Here is a 23,888-nt window from a genome sequence, read left to right as displayed (position 1 = left end):
GTAGTCTCTTTCACCTGAGGTCTCCAGGCTAATCGCTTGGTGATTATGAAATGATGCAGAAAGGATTTCATTATCAATGAAGTGATCCCTCTAATCTTCAGATTTTACGTTCAAAAACCAGAAAATACGTGAAAGACATGTCTGTTTTGCTCATCTAGTACTTATCACATGTCCAACACACAGTCCATAATCAATAAATATTTATTATAAGAATGAGTACATGAATGAAGGTGAAGTCAACACATGTAAGCTAAGTACAAGAGAAAAATAAAGTGATTTGCAAAGATACTGAGTGATCATGGATTAAAGTCCTAGCAGAGAAGAGAACATTAAAAAGTTCAAATGCAGGATTACAATTTTCGAAGGCTAAATTTCTCTTTTCTGACCACCAGTCATTGGCGGTAGAAATTAATCTCTAGGCAAGTAGTGATGGGAACTGGTAAGATTTTGTTTGGATATGATCTTGAAGGTCAAGCCAGTTCATATGTAGCCCTCAAGAAAGCTCAACTCCCTTGAAATTTTTCTGAACTATATTTCTTTTTTTGTTTGTTTGTTTTGTTTTTGCGGTACGCGGGCCTCTCACCGCTGCGGCCTCTCCCGTTGCGGAGCACAGGCTCCGGACGCGCAGGCGCAGCGGCCATGGCTCACGGGCCCAGCCGCTCCGCGGCAGTGGCCTCTCCCGTTGCGGAGCGCAGGCTCAGCGGCCATGGCTCACGGGCCCAGCCGCTCCGCGGCATGTGGGATCTTCCCGGACCGGGGCACGAACCCGTGTCCCCTGCATCGGCAGGCGGACTCTCAACCACTGCGCCACCAGGGAAGCCCTGAACTATATTTCTTAATGGCTCAGGCTCCTGTATCAAACAAAGTAAATTATGTTTTGTCCAATAATCTTTAGCTATGTTATTCATGTCTCCTCGCATAGGTAAAAGGTTCTTTGTGGGGAATAAGCCAGGGGGACTGAGTTCTGGTATGGGTTCAGCCACCCACTTATCATGTAATGACCATGGGCAAGTCACTTCTCAACTCTGAACCTCAATTTAATCCTTCTTAACACCAAAGATGCCTCTCCTGACAGCTGCACGGGACTGTTATGAAGTTCAAATTGAAGCAGATAAAATTTTTCAAACCACAGAACTCACATGTGCAAAATTGTAATTTTCTCCGTTTTTTAAGCTGAATTTAGTTTCAATCTAGGACCCCTATCCTGTCTTTTGGAAGATAATTTAATCCATTTGACTTCAGGAAATCTCAGCCACTTCAGCGTTTTCTCAGGCAATTAATATTTTCAGTGCAGCCTTATGCAGGGATTCTCTCCTCTGTCTTCTTCTCCCCACAGCAGCACCTACAGTCTGTGATGCAGATTTTGTGAAAAATGCAGGTGGAGTAGAGTTGCCAGATGTGGCAAATAAAAATACAGGATGCCCACTTAAGTTTGAATTTCAGATAAATAACAAAATATTGCATCGGACATACTTTTACAAAAGAAGTTATTGTGCATCTAACACTCAAATTTATCTGGAGGTCCTACGTTTTTCTGGCACCTTCTGAGTGAAGGCACCAGGTTGCAATAATCCGTCATCTTACTCTGCCATTAGCACTGGTGTAATCTGCTCCTTATGCGCTTTTCATTGGTTCATTGCTTCACTGGCAATCACTGAAGCTTCCGGGTCCCCTCTGCTCATCTCCTGTCCTCAGATCCATGTGATAAATACTGCATTTTCCTCAACTTGACAGCAAAGCATTCTTAAATCCACAAAACCCTAGTTAACCACTGTTACATCCTTCTCAGGAATGCAGGAAATTTCTGACTCTGCTTCCACACCACTCTGGGTTTGAGGTGTCTGTCTCAGGACCTCCCTACCTAGACATGCTGCAAAGTCCCAGATGTGTGCTATGCAGAAATTCTCAAGACTTGCCCCTTCCCCAGATTTATCTCAGGGGGTAAGGCCAAAGCTCTCTCTGCTCTTTGATGTTCAATCTAGGCAGTTCGATAGATGATGGATGAGTCCCTAGAAGAGTTGGACTCAGTTTCCCCAAGAGGACTCACAACATTCAGGGCTCTTTTCCCCTGATTCTTTTCTCATTTTTCCTCAGGGCCATATACTTTTTTTACTCTTCTCTGGGTGGGATGGGGTAGGGAGTGTGGAAGAGGTAAGGAATAGGTTATACCATCTCTTCATCTACCCTCTTTTCTATCAGTTGTTTATGGTATAAGATTTTATGGCTTGATTCTGATTTTTCTCAAATATTTTGTTATGAAAATTTCAAATATATAGCCAAGTTGAAAGGATTTTATGATGTACACCCATAGATTTTACTATCAAAACTTCACTCTACTTGTTTATCATATATCTATCCATCTACCAACTGCACGTTTCTCCCATCAATCCATGTTACTTTTTGAAGCATTTCAAAATAAATTTCACAAAAGGAATTAATCTTTAAAAATATTTTTTTAAACATATTACTTTCAGAAACACTAGCTCTTGCAATTCAAAGCTTTGTTTTTCAGGATGGTCTCTAGAGTTTGAAGAGTCTATTTTGAAGTTCCAAGGCTGAACAGGGACTGTTTTTCCCTTTGCATTCAATGACAAACTTACTCAGCCCTGAGATGAAAAATATCTCTTACTGAACAAAGAAAGGATTAGTTACATGAAACAAAGAACCATATGTGTTTGCGGGAATCACCAGTTAATACTTCAAGAGATTAACTTATCTCATAAGATATAAGAAAGCACTGTACAAATGTAGGAGATATTACTGAAGACCACGTTTATACCTTTTAAAACTTCCCTCATAACATGTATAATCATTTATATTATTTATTTATTAAACATTAACTAGGATTAGGAGAAAAAAATTTAAGGAGGTTTTGTATGGAGACAAAATAATATTGATCACGTAACCAAAATAAAAAAGGGTGAAATATTTACCTACAAAATGAATAAAAAGCAAATACATTTAAACAGAACAGCTTTTTAAAACTGGATACCCCTACTTGATCCTTTCTGATTTGGAGACAAAACATATTACTTTGTTTATCCCTGTGGTCATCCACCTCTGGGCTGTGTTCTGAGACGAAGAAGTGTACTATGATTTCCTACTGAAAATTTATACGTAAACAGGTTTATTTTTTTAAAATGTGTATGTCACTACTCTGTACTCTGAAGGTGCTATGTCAGTTCCCAAGGCTGAAATGATAAATATCGACCCTACCTTCAAGAAACTTACAGGCTTGGGAGAGAAAGGTACATAAAATTAATGACAGATTTACAGTAAGTGTAGGAATTGATGCTTCACAAAGTGCCTTCGATCACAAAGGAGGAGGTAACTAACTGCTCTGGAAAACCAGGGGAAACTTCAAAGGGCCTGGTGGGTCAGGCTGTGTCAGATGGTTTACTGTTTTGGACAGCGCTGAGAAATCTTTAGACATGGAAGTTTCATAAATTCTGCAGTTTCCTAAAGACTAGAGAACAGTCAGCAAAGTCCAATTTGCCCTGTGACGTATCTGCAATTCACTAAAAACTAAAAGCGTGCAGTGGAAACAGACATGTATGTACTGCATGGAAGAAGCGCTTCAAAGCGCCAACCTGGAGGGACACAAGCCTGTATCCCCCTTGAGGCTGTGGAATTTGGGACATGCCTCTCATAGTCCAAACCCAGGTTTGGGGTATGAAAGAGAGGTAATTTACTAGTTTGGAGGCCAAGAATTTGACTTTTCTGATCTTGAGATCTTCTACAACCTCTTGAGAAGATACATGACTCGGCGACATTACAGATTTAGTTTTGCGTGAGGAGGAGGCCTTACGTGTATCTGAGCACTATGTATACTTGCACAGGCACTAACATAATTGGCACTCTTTTAGGTTCGAGAAATACAGAATGAACACAACAGACAACAACTGCTGTCATGGAGTTTAAGTTCTAATGGTGGGAGGCAAAGAACAAAGAAGAAAAATACATAGGGTACGATATACAGTGCTGTGGAAAAAATATAGCAGGAAAGCACTGGGATGGAGAGTAATTTTAAATGAGGGGGGTAGGTAAGATCTTAATAAAGAGATGACATTGAAGCAATCACCCATTTGGGGTGGAGGGTGGGATGCGCCATGAGGTTATCTAGGAGAAAGATAGTTCTGGGCGGAACAGGAAGTGTACACGAGAGGTTCATGGACCAGCAGTGTGGCCAGGACATAGAGCAGAGTGGACAAACAGGAGGATACTGAGAAAGAGGTCAGAGGGGCACAGGCTAGAGTATCTGGTACCCTGTGGGCCACTCTAAAGAGTTTTGCTTTCACTCTGAGATGGGAAGCCATTGAAAGGTTTTGAGCAGAAGAGAGACATGAAATGACATATTTTAAAGACCCACAGTGGCTCCTGGGCTGAGAACAGATGGGAAAGGAGCAAGAGGGGAAGCAAGGAACATTGCAATAATATTGCAATAATCCAGGTGGGAGATGATGGTGGCTTGATCAATGCAAAGATGCTAAGCATCTTGCCCAAGGTCACACATCTAGTAAAGGATGGAACTAGGATTTGACACAGAGACAGATGTCAGTAACTACTGGATGTTCCCTTAAGAATTTTCATGTGAATAAAATCAGGAAGTAATCATTAAAGTTTCCATTTTGAAAATTTATAAAATTGCATGTTTATTTCACTCTCTCCTTAAACTGGGAATTCTCTAGGCTCTTGTGGCAACATGCTGCTCTCCTTTCTGTGTATGTTTTTTTTAGTGTGTGTGTGTGTTATGCGGGCCTCCCCCCGCTGCGGGCTCTCCCGTCGCGGAGCACAGGCTCCGGACGCGCAGGCCCAGCGGCCATGGCCCACGGGCCCAGCCGCTCCTCGGCACGCGGGATCCTCCCAGACCGGGGCCCGAACCCGGCTCCCCTGCATCGGCAGGCGGACGCGCAACCGCCGCACCACCAGGGAAGCCCCTATCTGAACATTTTTTTAGGCTCTCTATAAACATACACAGAGGGCTTCCCTGGTGGCGCGGCGGTTGCGCGTCCGCCTGCCGATGCAGGGGAGCCGGGTTCGGGCCCCGGTCTGGGAGGATCCCGCGTGCCGAGGAGCGGCTGGGCCCGTGGGCCATGGCCGCTGGGCCTGCGCGTCCGGAGCCTGTGCTCCGCGACGGGAGAGCCCGCAGCGGGGGGAGGCCCGCATAACACACACACACACACACACACACAAAAAAATGTTCAGATAGATTGGGTATAGGCTGTGAGGAAAAAGAGGAGTCAAGGATGACTCCAAAGTTCTCAGTCCAGAGCATGAAATTTGTCATTGTGATGGGGAAGACGGTTTTGTGAGGGAAGATCAAGAAATAGCTTTTATATAAGTGGATAAGGAGGTACTTATTAAGCAACCAAACAGGTATGGTGAGTAGGCAATTACTATAGGTGTCTGGAGTTCCGAGGTGTGGTTCATTCTGAGTCCCCCAGGTGAACTGATTATTAAATATTTTGATCACCACGAGATGTTAAGTATTTCGAATATTACTTTTGATAATATCTATTAAGTGGTATTGCAGTTGTCAGTCTAACCCATTTAGTACATAACGTGCATATCCAGGTTTATTTTTATTAAAAAGCCACTTTGATCATATAATTCCTTTCCTCAAGGGTCTTTAGACGTGCCCCATGGCCTATGCAATAAACTTAAAATTTCTTCATCTGAAATTAAAAGCCTTTCACAATTTGATCCAAATCGACTTTAGATAGACCACATGAGCCCCCCTCTAGTTACACTGAGCTTGCTATAATCCTTCATATTTAGGCTTGTCCATCTCTGTTTCATTTAAGTTGCTCCCCTTACAATAATATATCTCAGTTCTCACCATCTATGAAAATCCTATCCAGCCTTCAAGGCCCAGCAGATATTCCAACTCCCACAATAATGATTAAAGCTCTGAATGAGCTCTCTCTGAATTCTTACAGTCATGTCTCTTTCTCTCTCTCTCTTTCTCTCTCTCTCTCTCTCTCTCTATATATATATATATTTATTTATTATCATCAACCTGAATGACAGTTAACAGACCACTGACCGGCAGCTCCTTGTCCTTTACTTCACCATATTTCCCTCTGTTAGTTATTTTCCTCTAGAGATTAGAGGAAATCACTTGAGAAATGAGGACTCTTCAAAATCACTTTGGAAACATGGAGTGACATGTCCATTTCTCTGAAAGTTATTGCAGCGAGTGAGACTTCTCATGAAACAAAGCTTGACTAAAAGCCAGACTCTTAAAGTGTATAGCATATGTGAAAGGAATGGAGGTGAGGTGAACAGGGCATATGTAACAGAAAATATCCAGTTTATTCCTAGGACAGTCCTAATGCAAATTCCTTTTTCCTCAAACCAAACTTGGGACACTCCAGAAGAGTTACTGTTTATTCGTAAATCACCACACGGCTCTCTGGAGCTAACAGAAAATCTGTTTGTTGTTAAACTGCCATAGCAGAAAAAGAGGAAAAAAATTATAATAAAAAATGCAAAGATACAGGATTTCCATTCAGTAGAATCACTCACATCACGATGGGCTACAACGAATATGCAACAGGATACCCATACAGAGGGGACCCAAAGACGACAGTGCCTGGCCAGAAAATGTTCCTTCGAACCGTTTCTTTAGGTCAGTGTGTTAACACACCCACTGGGTTATTATTACCAAATACACAAATAAGGCTGAAGGGAACCTTGAACCATATATAATTATGTTGTGTGTGTGTGTGTGTGTGTGTGTGTGTGTGTTTGCGGCGGGGATTGGGAGGGAAAAAATATATTTTTATGTTATTGTCTTTTTTATTCTTTTCTGATGAGTAGATTTTACTGTTAATGAAGTGTCAGTCTCCAGGAAATCCCTGCTTATATTCCCTAAAATGAAATCAAATGTGAGTCATAAGTCTTACCTTTAGAACTCTGAACAATTTCATTCCCACTTGTATTTTTGGATATTGCCTTAAGGAAATATCATTCCATTTCACTCAAGTGTACCCCCCAAACAGACCAAGAAACCAGGAGAAAGTGAACACACACACACACACACACACACACACACACACACACACTCCAGGTGGAGAGAGCCACAGATATCAGGGGGCGTGGCCAGTTCAGGAAGCAGAGGCCATTCAGTTCGTCTGGAGCCCAAGAATTGGAGATAGGTAGAAGATCTAAAGGAGTAAAAGGAGGGCCAAATCTTAGCCACCCGTTCATTCCCTTTTAAAGAATCTGAATTTCAGGAGTTTTAGGATTTATCCTACATATATGTGGATATCAAATAGGGAGGTCTAAAGAAAAACGTATATTAAGTGATTGACTAAATTCTTCCTTTTCTCCTTTCAGCAACACATTCTTTCCTTTCTATATTGTTGCCTTTTCTTCTGTTCCCTCTCCTCCAAGTCAAGAATGAGGTCTTCTGCTCTATCACGGCCCATCTGTGTAGCTCCAAACATCTGCTTTCGGTGCTTTTGTCTGCCCTACTTATCACGCGCTCCATTATCTCAGTGCCCTGTAAAACGACAAGCCAACTCATTAAAGCTAAATGTTAGTGCAAAGATTTTACTTCCATGGGGTCACGGAGAAAATGTGGACAACCTATGGAAAAGACAGTCTTGAGACTTTAAACTTGAGAACCAAGTTTAAACTTCCTGCCAATACAGAAGATGAGTTTTACGAACAATACCCGATAACTTTGTAATGAATTATTTTCTTTTTAGTTCCGTGAGAATTATGTATGACTCATTAAATTCTGCACAGCTAAGCTGACATGTATAAGGCATTGCCAGAAAATCCTTCCCTTAGGAAAGCAAGGAACTGGGCTGTCAAAAAGTCAACAGTTACCTAACTGGTCTGGAAATACAGTGAAGTTACGGCAGCTAGTCTACTGAGGAAAAGACTTGGCTTACTCAGGGTTTCTGTGGTAACTTCTTCCTCCAGTGGGAGAAACTGCCAGTAAGGGAAGAATGGCAATTTACATACCATAGCAAGGCTTATCTGCCTTGTGTGTTAGTCACAGCCTGTAGCTTGAGACATCCTGGGAAATCCCTCTCTGGAAGAGAAGAAAAGTTATAATCACACTTGCTGTGCTTTTAACCTTATTCTGTATAATTCACATACGGAGTCACTTCTGTACATGTTCAGTGAAAAACTGTTGCTATTATTTTCTATCATCAGTTAACTATTTGTGTGGTATTTTTAAAATTACATATATATTTGCTCTCACTTTAAAAGACACCATTAAGAGATATTTACTTTGCTTTTTTCTTTCTGCTCTCCAAGACTCCAGGAAAACCAGCTTCCGTGGCACATTTCCTACAATGCACAACTAGAATGAGTGGTACAGAAAGTTCTACGGAGCATGCAGAGGTAAGAACGCATTTCTAGGGGATGAATTGACCATATATATCATCGACAGCATTGCTAATGGCGAATTATGCAATGATTAATAAGAGTAGAAATGTCTAGTTTGCTTTCTTGAGCTAAGATCTGCTCTATATATTTCAAGAATGTTATTCAACAAAGGAAAAATAGCTAGGTGACTGGTTACATTTCCTTTGACACCTCTGAGCTACATTTCTTCTTTTACGAAGAGAGAAATAAAATCTTGTCCTGTCAGCTTTTCAATCTATGTGTTTCATACTTTGCTCTTAATTTCAAGGAATTTGGTTTAATGTAAAATGTAAAAAGAATATTATATTTGTGTGGTGAGAAATAAAAACTATTATAGCAATAGAGTATCTATGGTGAAATACTTCTATATACGTAATTAATACCACAGTCGTTGTTCTGTTACTGGTTACTGCAACAGATACTTACTAATTGAATGAATGAATGAAAGTGCTTTCTTAAAGATTTTTTTAGAGATAACTAAGATATAATAGGAAACTGAGGCTTTTTGGTACATTTAGGTATTTAATTTAGCAGTCTCAGAACTTGGATCTTTCAGAAGTTGGTCTGGGTATTAGGGTAAATGAGAAATCAAGGTCCAAATACTTCGAACACAGATTACATTTTATAGGGAATAAATGTTCTTTAAATGAGCCCTTAGGAGGACCAGTGACTACAAATCTTTCTATGCCTTTATTAGCAACTGGGAAGCACAGCAAAAACAAGTGAAAAGTTTCCCCAAAACTTTGTATTTAATTGATTTTCTTTCATTTTAATGCACACCTAAGACATATGAATGGTGGTAAAATGTTGATTAATCCTCAGAGAAATCCCTAGTGATACATTTATGACTTATAAGCCATACCTATTGCTGTGCTTTCTCTGTCTTGCAGATTTAATATCTTTACTAAATCATTTTATAAATGATTTTTATAAAGTTATTTAAAAATAACTCATTTATAAGAAAATCAACGGTCAAAATATTTCATAATTTTTTTCCAGAGAAAATTATATATGGAAAATAATGCATACTATCTGATTACTCTTAATCTAGGCGGCGGTTGCGCGTCCGCCTGCCGATGCAGGGGAGCCGGGTTCGGGCCCCGGTCTGGGAGGATCCCGCGTGCCGAGGAGCGGCTGGGCCCGTGGGCCATGGCCGCTGGGCCTGCGCGTCCGGAGCCTGTGCTCCGCGACGGGAGAGCCCGCAGCGGGGGGAGGCCCGCATAACACACACACACACACACACACACAAAAAAATGTTCAGATAGATTGGGTATAGGCTGTGAGGAAAAAGAGGAGTCAAGGATGACTCCAAAGTTCTCAGTCCAGAGCATGAAATTTGTCATTGTGATGGGGAAGACGGTTTTGTGAGGGAAGATCAAGAAATAGCTTTTATATAAGTGGATAAGGAGGTACTTATTAAGCAACCAAACAGGTATGGTGAGTAGGCAATTACTATAGGTGTCTGGAGTTCCGAGGTGTGGTTCATTCTGAGTCCCCCAGGTGAACTGATTATTAAATATTTTGATCACCACGAGATGTTAAGTATTTCGAATATTACTTTTGATAATATCTATTAAGTGGTATTGCAGTTGTCAGTCTAACCCATTTAGTACATAACGTGCATATCCAGGTTTATTTTTATTAAAAAGCCACTTTGATCATATAATTCCTTTCCTCAAGGGTCTTTAGACGTGCCCCATGGCCTATGCAATAAACTTAAAATTTCTTCATCTGAAATTAAAAGCCTTTCACAATTTGATCCAAATCGACTTTAGATAGACCACATGAGCCCCCCTCTAGTTACACTGAGCTTGCTATAATCCTTCATATTTAGGCTTGTCCATCTCTGTTTCATTTAAGTTGCTCCCCTTACAATAATATATCTCAGTTCTCACCATCTATGAAAATCCTATCCAGCCTTCAAGGCCCAGCAGATATTCCAACTCCCACAATAATGATTAAAGCTCTGAATGAGCTCTCTCTGAATTCTTACAGTCATGTCTCTTTCTCTCTCTCTCTTTCTCTCTCTCTCTCTCTCTCTCTATATATATATATTTATTTATTTATTTATTTATTTGTAGATATGTAAATTTCATTAGAAGTAGGAACTTTTGTTACTTTTGTTTATTTTCCTTTGGAACCCACTTAGTGTCATGTGCAGAGTAAGTGATGTGTAAATGATTGATGGTCCCTTATATATATATATTTATTTATTTATTTATTTATTTGTAGATATGTAAATTTCATTAGAAGTAGGAACTTTTGTTACTTTTGTTTATTTTCCTTTGGAACCCACTTAGTGTCATGTGCAGAGTAAGTGATGTGTAAATGATTGATGGTCCCTATCTCTAAGGTCATATTATTATTAACATCTAAGCTCTTCTATGTATTATCATAGACAGCAACCCCAGGAGGAAGACACCTCTACTATCCCTAGTTTACAAATGTGGAAGTTGAGACTTAGGGGCCTTAAGCATCATCCCCAGATTTACAAGCCGTGAAGGTACAGCTGAGATATGAATCCAGATGACTGGACTCTAGAGTCAGATGTTTAGTCACCACTACGTACCCTGTCTCCTACCTAGATAGCACATTCACTTAAAAATCTGTGCAGATAGATTCAGGAAGCAAAGGAGGTTTTTTAACCCCAATTCTAATGGATATTAAAGAAAAAGCCATGTTTATTTTACCTGCCAAAGAATCCCTCCAGGCATGTATAGAAATGTGATGATCTCTCTTGAACTAATTTTGAGAGAATTATCATCAACCTGAATGACAGTTAACAGACCACTGACCGGCAGCTCCTTGTCCTTTACTTCATCATATTTCCCTCTGTTAGTTATTTTCCTCTAGAGATTAGAGGAAATCACTTGAGAAATGAGGACTCTTCAAAATCACTTTGGAAACATGGAGTGACATGTCCATTTCTCTGAAAGTTATTGCAGCGAGTGAGACTTCTCATGAAACAAAGCTTGACTAAAAGCCAGACTCTTAAAGTGTATAGCATATGTGAAAGGAATGGAGGTGAGGTGAACAGGGCATATGTAACAGAAAATATCCAGTTTATTCCTAGGACAGTCCTAATGCAAATTCCTTTTTCCTCAAACCAAACTTGGGACACTCCAGAAGAGTTACTGTTTATTCGTAAATCACCACACAGCTCTCTGGAGCTAACAGAAAATCTGTTTGTTGTTAAACTGCCATAGCAGAAAAAGAGGAAAAAAATTATAATAAAAAATGCAAAGATACAGGATTTCCATTCAGTAGAATCACTCACATCACGATGGGCTACAACGAATATGCAACAGGATACCCATACAGAGGGGACCCAAAGACGACAGTGCCTGGCCAGAAAATGTTCCTTCGAACCGTTTCTTTAGGTCAGTGTGTTAACACACCCACTGGGTTATTATTACCAAATACACAAATAAGGCTGAAGGGAACCTTGAACCATATATAATTATGTTTTGTGTGTGTGTGTGTGTGTGTGTGTGTGTGTGTGTGTGTGTGTGTTTGCGGCGGGGATTGGGAGGGAAAAAATATATTTTTATGTTATTGTCTTTTTTATTCTTTTCTGATGAGTAGATTTTACTGTTAATGAAGTGTCAGTCTCCAGGAAATCCCTGCTTATATTCCCTAAAATGAAATCAAATGTGAGTCATAAGTCTTACCTTTAGAACTCTGAACAATTTCATTCCCACTTGTATTTTTGGATATTGCCTTAAGGAAATATCATTCCATTTCACTCAAGTGTACCCCCCAAACAGACCAAGAAACCAGGAGAAAGTGAACACACACACACACACACACACACACACACACACACACACTCCAGGTGGAGAGAGCCACAGATATCAGGGGGCGTGGCCAGTTCAGGAAGCAGAGGCCATTCAGTTCGTCTGGAGCCCAAGAATTGGAGATAGGTAGAAGATCTAAAGGAGTAAAAGGAGGGCCAAATCTTAGCCACCCGTTCATTCCCTTTTAAAGAATCTGAATTTCAGGAGTTTTAGGATTTATCCTACATATATGTGGATATCAAATAGGGAGGTCTAAAGAAAAACGTATATTAAGTGACTGACTAAATTCTTCCTTTTCTCCTTTCAGCAACACATTCTTTCCTTTCTATATTGTTGCCTTTTCTTCTGTTCCCTCTCCTCCAAGTCAAGAATGAGGTCTTCTGCTCTATCACGGCCCATCTGTGTAGCTCCAAACATCTGCTTTCGGTGCTTTTGTCTGCCCTACTTATCACGCGCTCCATTATCTCAGTGCCCTGTAAAACGACAAGCCAACTCATTAAAGCTAAATGTTAGTGCAAAGATTTTACTTCCATGGGGTCACGGAGAAAATGTGGACAACCTATGGAAAAGACAGTCTTGAGACTTTAAACTTGAGAACCAAGTTTAAACTTCCTGCCAATACAGAAGATGAGTTTTACGAACAATACCCGATAACTTTGTAATGAATTATTTTCTTTTTAGTTCCGTGAGAATTATGTATGACTCATTAAATTCTGCACAGCTAAGCTGACATGTATAAGGCATTGCCAGAAAATCCTTCCCTTAGGAAAGCAAGGAACTGGGCTGTCAAAAAGTCAACAGTTACCTAACTGGTCTGGAAATACAGTGAAGTTACGGCAGCTAGTCTACTGAGGAAAAGACTTGGCTTACTCAGGGTTTCTGTGGTAACTTCTTCCTCCAGTGGGAGAAACTGCCAGTAAGGGAAGAATGGCAATTTACATACCATAGCAAGGCTTATCTGCCTTGTGTGTTAGTCACAGCCTGTAGCTTGAGACATCCTGGGAAATCCCTCTCTGGAAGAGAAGAAAAGTTATAATCACACTTGCTGTGCTTTTAACCTTATTCTGTATAATTCACATACGGAGTCACTTCTGTACATGTTCAGTGAAAAACTGTTGCTATTATTTTCTATCATCAGTTAACTATTTGTGTGGTATTTTTAAAATTACATATATATTTGCTCTCACTTTAAAAGACACCATTAAGAGATATTTACTTTGCTTTTTTCTTTCTGCTCTCCAAGACTCCAGGAAAACCAGCTTCCGTGGCACATTTCCTACAATGCACAACTAGAATGAGTGGTACAGAAAGTTCTACGGAGCATGCAGAGGTAAGAACGCATTTCTAGGGGATGAATTGACCATATATATCATCGACAGCATTGCTAATGGCGAATTATGCAATGATTAATAAGAGTAGAAATGTCTAGTTTGCTTTCTTGAGCTAAGATCTGCTCTATATATTTCAAGAATGTTATTCAACAAAGGAAAAATAGCTAGGTGACTGGTTACATTTCCTTTGACACCTCTGAGCTACATTTCTTCTTTTACGAAGAGAGAAATAAAATCTTGTCCTGTCAGCTTTTCAATCTATGTGTTTCATACTTTGCTCTTAATTTCAAGGAATTTGGTTTAATGTAAAATGTAAAAAGAATATTATATTTGTGTGGTGAGAAATAAAAACTATTATAGCAATAGAGTATCTATGGTGAAATACTTCTATATACGTAATTAATACCACAGTCGTTGTTCTGTTACTGGTTACTGCAACAGATACTTACTAATTGAATGAATGAATGAAAGTGCTTTCTTAAAGATTTTTTTAGAGATAACTAAGATATAATAGGAAACTGAGGCTTTTTGGTACATTTAGGTATTTAATTTAGCAGTCTCAGAACTTGGATCTTTCAGAAGTTGGTCTGGGTATTAGGGTAAATGAGAAATCAAGGTCCAAATACTTCGAACACAGATTACATTTTATAGGGAATAAATGTTCTTTAAATGAGCCCTTAGGAGGACCAGTGACTACAAATCTTTCTATGCCTTTATTAGCAACTGGGAAGCACAGCAAAAACAAGTGAAAAGTTTCCCCAAAACTTTGTATTTAATTGATTTTCTTTCATTTTAATGCACACCTAAGACATATGAATGGTGGTAAAATGTTGATTAATCCTCAGAGAAATCCCTAGTGATACATTTATGACTTATAAGCCATACCTATTGCTGTGCTTTCTCTGTCTTGCAGATTTAATATCTTTACTAAATCATTTTATAAATGATTTTTATAAAGTTATTTAAAAATAACTCATTTATAAGAAAATCAACGGTCAAAATATTTCATAATTTTTTTCCAGAGAAAATTATATATGGAAAATAATGCATACTATCTGATTACTCTTAATCTAGATTCCCAGAAAGTAGGGTCATACAAATATTTGTTGGTCACAGCTTTTTTTTCTTTTTTTTTTTTGGTCTATATCACAAATAGAAAAAAGACTTTTTGAAGACCTAAAATTCATATTCCGAAGCATGGTATGGAATGGAAAAACCTTGAACTGTAGTGTAACTCATGATAATCAGTGATATTTATTAAAAATAGAGGTGGGATAAATAGGTGGAGCACAGAGGATTTTTAAGACAGTGAAACTATTCTCCATGATACTACAAATGATAGATACATGTCATTACACATTCATCTAAATCCATAGAATATACAACAGCAAGAGGGAAGCCTGGGTGATAATGATGTGTCAATGTAGGCTCATCTATTAACAAATATACTACTCTGATGGGCGAAGCCAATGATGGGGAAGGCTACACATTTGTTGGGGCAATAGGTATGTGGGAAATCTTTGTACTCTCCACTCAATTTTTCTGTGAACCTAGAACTGCTTTAAAAAGTAGTCTATTAAAAAGAAGATAGAGGTGCTGTGGCTCCCTTTCAGAAATTCTGACCAGTGTTCGGGGTGCCCTATGTTTAGCAAGCTCCCAGGGTGATTCTGATGAGCTCTAGTGGTGAGAAACACTGGTCTAGAATCCAGTCTCACCAAACCTCTGCTTCACAGAGCCCAGGACACACTAAGTAGGGTTGGCTCACAGCATTCTCCAAATCAAAGATGCCTAATATTTAGTCTGTGCTGATCCAGAATAAGTCCAGTCCCTTGGAAGTCTTCCTAAAAAAGGGAAATCTCAATTGCAGGACCCAACATACTTGTCACCTGGAAATTGATGTCATTTCTGGCACTGGGCTAAACCACCTTGAGGTCCGAAGCAGGTATAATCATTCTGATTGTGTTGACCTACAGAAGAATGTCTCTTTTTAAATGCAGTCTTAGTTACACATGGATCTGAATAGGAAGTAGCTAAGAAAACTAAGAACAGCATCTATAGAGGTAGAAAATACCCTCGAATCCTAAAACATTGTGAGACAAAGGTAAGTAGAGAAAAGATAGAAAATAGTTTTATAAATCATTTCTAATGAAAAAAGCCCTTGAAATCCTATGATGATTGCAAAACAGCATTTCCTGTAACGTTTGTGGCAAAGGCCAACATGTTTTGAAAATATTTCTTAATTGTTCATGAATATCCTTAAGCAGTTTCATGGTCCACAATAGCTATTGAGCCTGAAACTGAATAGCAGATTTAGGAACGACCCTCATTACCCCATTCATTGTATTACTTATATGACTCAGCCATGCGATGGTTTTAAGACTATTGAGTTAAAACAGAGAAAACAGTACTTAAGAGAACTTTGTTGATGGTCGATTTAGACAGATGGCAGGCAGTTTCCAGAGCTTTTGTGCTTTCTTTAAATGAATAATATTTTTTAAAAAAAAACTGAAAAGAAAGGTGGTTAATTTTTCACCATACCAATGATTTATTATTAATCTAAATTTGTCACCTAGTAGCTTTATACAAAGGGCTGGTTAAAATTACAAAATACCAGATAATCTATGCCCACCTCTATAACATAACCATAATGATGGTCATTGAGGTAGTTAATTTATTGTATTATTGTTTCAGAATCAATTTGTTGCCATTTAACTGTAGTGTGTTGGTCTTTTTTTCTTGGTGGTTCTATCACTTCTCTGACTTTTGCCAGGGCCACTCTTCAGATCATGGCTATGTCTACAAAAATGATTTTTTAGAAATGTTTACCAGGTAAATACCTAACATATATCCATGAAACTTACCTGATTTCTATATACATTATACTCTGAATTTTCATTTTTTGGGAAAAGGATTGAAATCCAAATTCATAAAATCCTAATTTCTTGCTTGTGCATTATATAGATACATTTGTAATTTATTAGAGAATTCTTTTGGTACTTAATTCATATAAAAGAGTCTAAAATATAAAGCTTTTTCATCAACAGGTCTCTATGAAGGACTATGGTGTGAGCATTATTATTGCTAAAATATTTTTATGAATTACGACATGAGAGTTGGTGAAGAGAAGCATTTCTCCTGTTTATAGACTATTCTGTTTCACTCTTTTTCTTTTTTTTTTTTTTAAGTGGACTCAATCATCGAGAAGAAAAAACTTAACAAATTCCCTTGAACAAAAGATAAGGTGCCTGGAAAAACAGAGAAAAGAGGTAATTTTGAAATATTAGTTGAAGCAACATGTGCCGTGGATTAATGCTGAGAATAAAATAGGCACCTAGTGCCTTTTATTTTTGTTATTGGGTCACAGTATTTATCTTAAGGATACTGGACTGCATTATTTTGAGAGCAAATACTTCTTTCTTATTCACCTACATATCACTTACTCGGTCTCTCAGTGCTTGTGCAAATGAATAAAAATGACAAAGCCATAAATCCAATAATCTTAATTTTTTTCAAAACTTAGACATTTCCTCCACATGGGCTAGGTGAGCTTATCATCTGTGCCCTTTATGCTCGACACTTGACACACCTTGAAACTCAAACTGTCAGAGGCTTTATTGTATCATTGATTAGGTGCTATGACTTCAGGAGTTGGGCATCTGACCAACACGGGTTAAGGAGCATTATCATAAGAGAAATTTGTTTTAAAATGTCATTGGCAATGTGATGGATATTATTTTGAGTTCCGTTTTTCTGAGTTTAATGAATATTGGAACCTCTTTATTCTCCTTGACAGAGAAAGAGGTAAAAAGTTAACAATTTTGGCACTCTGTTGTCAATTTTGTAATTCCTTTTCGAAATCATTTTCTATGCTACAGCCTTCATGTTTTCTTCTATGGTTTCCTCTACCCTTCTTTGATACTGCATAAAATAGTGTGCCCTTCTGGAAAATTACTGAACCATAGCAAAGTTATGTTACCATAGCATAGAAATGTTAGTCCCTAAAATAACAACAGATCAAAGATCTTTACATAATAATATTATATAGTCTTATACTAAATAGTCATATCTATTTCCAGCATAAGGGTTACCTAGCAATTGCCACTCTGGATTAGATATTTTGTTTTGTAATTAAGAGAAAGGCTTGCTACATTTTAGTCATTGAGACAGTCTTCTCCATGTCTGTCCCATATTTATAGGTGTTGGAATTTCTCTTAATGTGGAAAGTTGTAGACTTCCCTTATAAGAAAACTGAAAACAGGTCTTAGTGTTTTTTCTTTCATCTATTTGGCACACAGTTTTAAAACTTTCAAATTGTTTGCAGCCTAGATTGTTTCTAAATATTGTCTTACGACAAAACTATTATTCCCTGAAAAACCTATGCTTCCAAAAAGGTGATATTATCCATTAGCTGAGTATGTAATAAATCATGTACTGATTTTTTAAAAAAACACAGTATTGCAAGCTAATGATTATCAGTTAATTGAACTTGGAATTTTTTAATATAAATTCTGCCTTTAAAAAGCTAGAAGAAATATTTCATTATAATCATCAATGTAAGCACATAAAAAATATGGAAAGGTTTGAAAAAAGGCCCTTCAATTATTAATACATCTTACATAAAACCGTTAATACTTACAATTTTTCATCAGATTCTGGTTAGATTAAACAAGAAGATGAAAATTCAAATAACTAAGCAAAGTTAGAAGTTGCTAATAAACTGTTCAACTGACTAGTCAAGATATACCTAAGGCTTAATAGTTTTTCATATGTGAACCAATTATGAAAGGCAAATGTGTTCAATTAACTTATCCCAGATCTACCAGAACTTGGTGGAAGGAATACCATGTTCACCCATGGCTTCCAAAACCTTAGCAGCCTCGAAAAGTGATTGCATTTTGGCTAAATTTCCAAATGGGCAAAATCCTTTGTTGCTTTACCAAACTTTAATAATTTCAGCTCCTGGAAGTTAACCAACAATGGGATCAGCAATTTAGAAGCATGAAAGAGTTATACGAAAGGAAGGTAAATGCCTCTCTGTTTGGTATTTGCTTTAAGTCAGTAATCCGGGGGAGACAAGTATGGGAAGATTCTCATTGATTTCAACTACAGGAGATTTGTGGAGAGCCAGCTGTCTGTTGTAAAATGATAAGGGGGAGGGTGCTGAGTGCATTATTGGCCTCTTGCTACTGAAGGTTAATGAACGAAGGAACAGTGAATTGTCTTAAGCATGGCAAAAGAAAGGTACTAAATATAGCCCCCAGTGCTGTCTCTAGAGTCCTTGTCCGCATTTATCATAGCTCACACAGTATCCTGGCCTCGGCTTTGTTACTAGCAGCCATAAAAACACAAGGCGTATGTGAGGTGAGAAATGGCTTAAAGTTCATACTTTTTTTTAAGCAAGGCTACTTCTCTAATTCTTTAGAGCATAAGCTGTTTTCCACAGAAAAAGGGACAAGCAGTGTTAACAGCGAAAGTGTGAGGGGAAGTGGGGAATCCCTTCTTCTCTCCAAAGCATGTTCTCTGTCAAGAAACTTTTGCTCTGGTGAGAAAGAATTTTTTGGGGAGGAAATATATTTTAAAGGGTAAAAGTCAGTTTATAATTTAAAACCATTCCATGTTCTAAAAGAGAGGAAAGAGAAGGTAAACTCCCCCCAAATAATTCAGCATCAAGAAACTTGACCACAAGTGAGTAATACATTAGTATTGCTCTTTTATTCCTCATTTTGATACTCAGAGTATTAAATTTGGAAAGAGCAGGATAGCGTTTCACTACACCAGGCCATGGTCAAGCCACCTTACAATATTCGGTCGGGACAGCTTTGGGATCTCCAAATTTTAAAGCACATGATCCCAGAGAAAATTGTTTAAGCTGCCTTCCTGAACGGCTTGCAGCTGCATGAAGACCCAGGGTTAACAGTGGTCACAGTTCCCATGTTTGATGAAGTGCCTGTCCCTAAGGCTTTTCTCACTGGACCCTTGTCACTCAGACGACTAATTTGGCATTTAGTAGCAGGTCAAATGCTGCAGGTTACTGACGATGAGTTCAAGCTCATGTCTGTTTTTCGGCAAGGCAGGCGTATTCACTTATCCCCTATCCTTCGCTGTCCTTTTCAGATCAGATGAGGCACACCTTGAGAGCTGAGAATAGAATGACAAGCCTAGAAGGCTCCCTTAAGGTCTACGGGTTTATTTCCTCGAAAGTGGTGTGGTCTAGAGAAAGGAGGCTGGAGGCCGTTTTGGTGTTTGCTTTTTTTTTCTTGTAGAGGAAACTTCTTTTTAAAAGCAAAAGACCCGATCTTGGTTTGGGGCGGTGGGAAGAAGAGCCACTCCCTAGGGGATGCCCAAGACTGAGCCAGTTCTGTCCCCGGGTGCTTAGGCTGGGAATAAATCCAGGGGTCTGTGGGCTTCAGGCGAGGTGTCTGCAGCTGTCTGTGAACCGCTTCTACAGGTCGGAGAGCTGAAAACGAAACTGGACGCCTCAGAAAGCTTCCTAGGCACGCTGGAGAAGGAGCTGCAGCAGAGCCAGAGGGAGAGCCACCTGCAGCCGCGAGAGGAGGTGGGCGGGGCTCGGGGAGCGACCTCCCCGCCCCCAGGAGCGCGCGGTAGGGGCGGGGCGGGGGGCTGCCTCCAGACGGTTGAAAACCAACCGTTTATTCAAATCAACCCTCTGCAGAGCGGTGACCGATGGGCAAAGGGTGTACGGGTTACGCAAGTCCCCAGAGCCAAAAATAGGGGCCACTTCTCTAGAATCAGAAGGCGGGAGGTGCCCGGCTCACTTCCTTCTTTGCCGCGCAAACAGGCAGACCTCAATTTGCCCGGCTCCACCCGCGGGGAGAACTGAGCCAGGGCTTTGGGGTATCTTTCTCGGACATTGCAGCCTAGGAGAAAATTCATTCTGCGTTTTTGCTTTTACTCATACTGACCATTTTTATTACCAGTGTTGATAATATGACAATTCCTTGTATTTGTACAGCTGCTCTTCAGCTTACAGAGAGCTTTACAAATAAGTATTACTTCTGTCATCTCAAAAATATAACATTTTTGAAAAGTATCTCACCCTCATCGTCTCATTTAACAGCCTCAGCCCCTCTGTGAGGAAACTCTTATTTTTGCCGTTTTAGAGATGAGAAGGCTGAGACGTAGGGCTTAGATGACTTAATGTCGATAATGTAGCACATGGAAAAATGGGACTTGAGCCCAGTCTCCAGATTGGAAGGTCCCTTTAATCCTCCTGAGAACTAGACGGTGGCCATTGAGGTGATGGCCTCTCTTAAAATAGACTCCCGGTTTTACTTTTAGTTATGGGACTTCATGGATTTGTAGAAAATGGGAGGAGGCCCTTGAGCTCTAATGGCCTCTCATTTTTTTCAAGCATGTTAGGAAAGAACGAGAAGGGCAGATTTTCTCAGGTGAAGTCTTGTGACTAATATTGTGATGCAGCAGCTGTATTTTAAAACGTGCACAAATCTTAAGGCAATGTCACAAATCAGTGCAGACATCATCAGTTCAGGTTCCCTTCCTTGCTTAGCAACTCCCTTTCTGCCACATGAAAGTCCCTTTCGGTTCCATTTACAGGCAGCACAGGAATCATGGTAATTTTTTCCCTATGCAGTTGGGACCATTTTCTTGTGGAAATAATTTTCTCTTAAACTATGCTAAGTTAGAAAAAGATTGGTAAATTTTCTATGTGTACACATGGACCTATTCTGTTGAAACAAAGGCAAAGAGAAGTGTTTTCACTTTGAAAGAAAACGACTCACCTAAAGTAGATTTCTTTAATCATTGTGATGGGAAATATTAGCTATTAAAATAATATACTTTAATATATATCTTAGCTATTTCCTCATCTTGATTTACCTAAATTCCAGAGTGTTTATTTTACTGGGTTAAAACTGCAGTCTCATTAAAAATTCAATTCACTCCACAAAAACTTTACTGTCCAGAATATAAAATTAAGAGATAGGAGGCAGATGTTGTCTGAATCCAGAGCCTGTCTAAGCCACCGACCTTGCTTCAGTTACTTAAAACACTGGATTCCTTGAAGGTGATCTGAAAAGTGGAGTGATGGCAGTTGGACTAGCTCATCTCTACCTTTTAAAAGTAATCATCAGAACAATACAGTGCTCTGAATAATTATCTGTGGTGAAATGTCTTATTGCCTGAGGTTTTGTCTTTTATCCTCTTGTTTGTCTCTCACCAGTCCTGAATGATGCAGGATTGGGCTTTGAGATATTTGGTATTTTTTGTTGCAGTGACACTTTGCATATTAGAACTTTCAGTTATTTTTAGTGAGTCACTCTTTCATCACCTTGTAAGAGTGCATAGCAAGTAGCTTTTTCTGCAGACCCATTTGACCCTTGAAAGTGAGGAGTGGGGATTTTGATAGCTTGTTCTGGGGTCACGAAACTTAGTAGCAGTAAGGATGACATAAAGATTTCTTCTATCCTAATCCTGACCTCCACCCAGAGATTACTGCTCAAATGGAAGGTTAAGTGAAAATCTAGCACGTCCTGTTTTTTGTTTGTTTGTTTTTTATTTCAGAAGTATTCCTACAATATCATCCTACCTGAATTTTGTTGATTTTGAATTTGTTTTCTTGCTTTCTACTTCAGAAGGAAAAGGAGAGCCTAAATGAAGAATTACATGAATTGAAGAGAGAGAATAAGCTTTTGAAGGAAAAAAATGCTCTCGCGAACCAGAAGAAGCGACATTTTGAGTGTGAAATAAAACGCCTCAATAAGGTATCAGGCCAGGTGAAGCTGGAGCGATCAAATGGGAGGTTTCTGTATAAAGAGCACTTTCTGGGCTAACAGCAAAATCCACACTGCAGTGCAGCTCAGTCTCAGGGGCTTGCGCGGGAGGTCTCAGTAATTGCATAAATCACTCCTATCTGCTTCATTCAGCCATACTTGGCTAAGAATTTTTGGGGGAATTCGTGTGTCTGCAAAGAATTGTCATTAAAGAAAGAGATAAGGAGAAAGTATAGAAGAGAGTAAGACCTCTTTTCTTGGTAGTTCAAAGAACCACATCAAGCAAGTGGGTGTTTGCGAATAGTAGCTTATCTCTCGGTCAACCGCAAAAGTTTCCTGAGGAAAACAGGCTGCTCTTTAATATCATCACTGTGGAGCTGCTGAGTGTAATACAGACTATATGGAAGCAGGCTGAATGCCAAATCCAAAATTGAGATGACGGCCTTCCTGAGAATAAGCCTAAAACTCACCTTTAACGGGGGGTGGGGAGTAGGGTGTAGGCCTATTAAGAAAATGCTGGTGATTTAATCCTTTGCTCCAACAACTATTCAAAGGAGCTACCTGTGAATTGCTGCAAAAGGATGACATGTAAGTGTGTGTGTGTGTGTGTGTGTGTGTGTGTGTGTGTGTGTTGTTTTAATGGACTAAACCTCAATTTTCTTGGGGAGACGGATTGCTGACTTGTTCAGGAAAAAAAATTAAATCCTTTACTGTTGACTTTTCCAAGAGCCACGTCGTATGTGGACTATAGTAATACTTGTAGTACATGGTTGAGTTGAGATAGTCATCTCTCAAGCTAGATATTTCTTGACCAAAGTAACAGAAATTATCTTCTAAAAAAGGAGTAGGTGGTTGACTGGCCTTAAACACGTACTCAGTGCTTGCCTTTGGGACCCTGTGCCATCTTGTAGTTAAGTAGTGTTCAGAGGTGTAACTTAAATATCCCCAAAGTGTTAACTATATGCCTGTATGGTTGATAGGGTGCTTTACAAATGTGATGCTATGTTTGATCTGTTTATGGGGCAAGTTATAATTCAGGAGAAAATGAGAAATTGGAGATTGACTTCATAAACAATGTACTTCTCTATCGTTTAAGAGAGAAAAACAATGTTCAGAGATACAAATTCAGGGTAAATGAATTTTCTGTCTTAATCACTGCTGGAAATCCTTCACAAATGAATTAGAGGAACTGACATTAATTGAGATTATATTTGAAATCTCTCCCATTTTTGATATGTTATTACTTATCCGTTTTCTTCTGTTCTCTATTTCTATAAATGTAGGCACAAGGATATAACGCCTGTAGAAATTAAAACAGCCAAGAACTCTGTTTTTTACTCAAACCCATGTATAACCTTCATTTTTGTGTAGGTGTGTTTATAGAAAATTTTTTTTAATTAGTAAGAACTTTAAAACTCATGATTATAATCATAAAATCTCAATGAGAAAAATTAATTTGAGTAAAATTCAGAGCTTGTCATCTTCTCAAAGAGGATTTTTCTGGTTATCTTAATTAAAATTACATACTCCACTTCTAATATTTCCTGTTTTAATATTTCCTTGGGGGGCTTCCCTGGTGGCGCAGTGGTTGAGAGTCCGCCTGCCGATGCAGGGGACGCGGG

General features: G+C 39.1%; 1 protein-coding gene across 1 annotated transcript in view; it reads left to right on the top strand.

Moving 5' to 3' along the window:
- The window catches only part of TNIP3 (TNFAIP3 interacting protein 3), a 97,435-nt gene that overhangs the window by 49,352 nt on the left and 24,195 nt on the right, over positions 1 to 23,888 (top strand). Inside the window, exons 3-7 of the mRNA XM_055085763.1 lie at positions 8,278 to 8,364; positions 16,702 to 16,782; positions 18,473 to 18,538; positions 19,965 to 20,072; positions 22,129 to 22,257. Of these exons, the coding sequence (XP_054941738.1) occupies positions 8,278 to 8,364; positions 16,702 to 16,782; positions 18,473 to 18,538; positions 19,965 to 20,072; positions 22,129 to 22,257 (471 nt within the window). The remainder of the gene's footprint in view (positions 1 to 8,277; positions 8,365 to 16,701; positions 16,783 to 18,472; positions 18,539 to 19,964; positions 20,073 to 22,128; positions 22,258 to 23,888) is intronic.

The sequence above is a fragment of the Physeter macrocephalus genome, chromosome 7 (genome assembly GCF_002837175.3).
Source record: "Physeter macrocephalus isolate SW-GA chromosome 7, ASM283717v5, whole genome shotgun sequence".
Lineage (NCBI taxonomy): Eukaryota > Metazoa > Chordata > Mammalia > Artiodactyla > Physeteridae > Physeter > Physeter macrocephalus.
The sequence above is the reverse complement of the archived record's forward strand: the minus strand, read 5'-3'. Positions and strand labels throughout refer to the sequence as shown.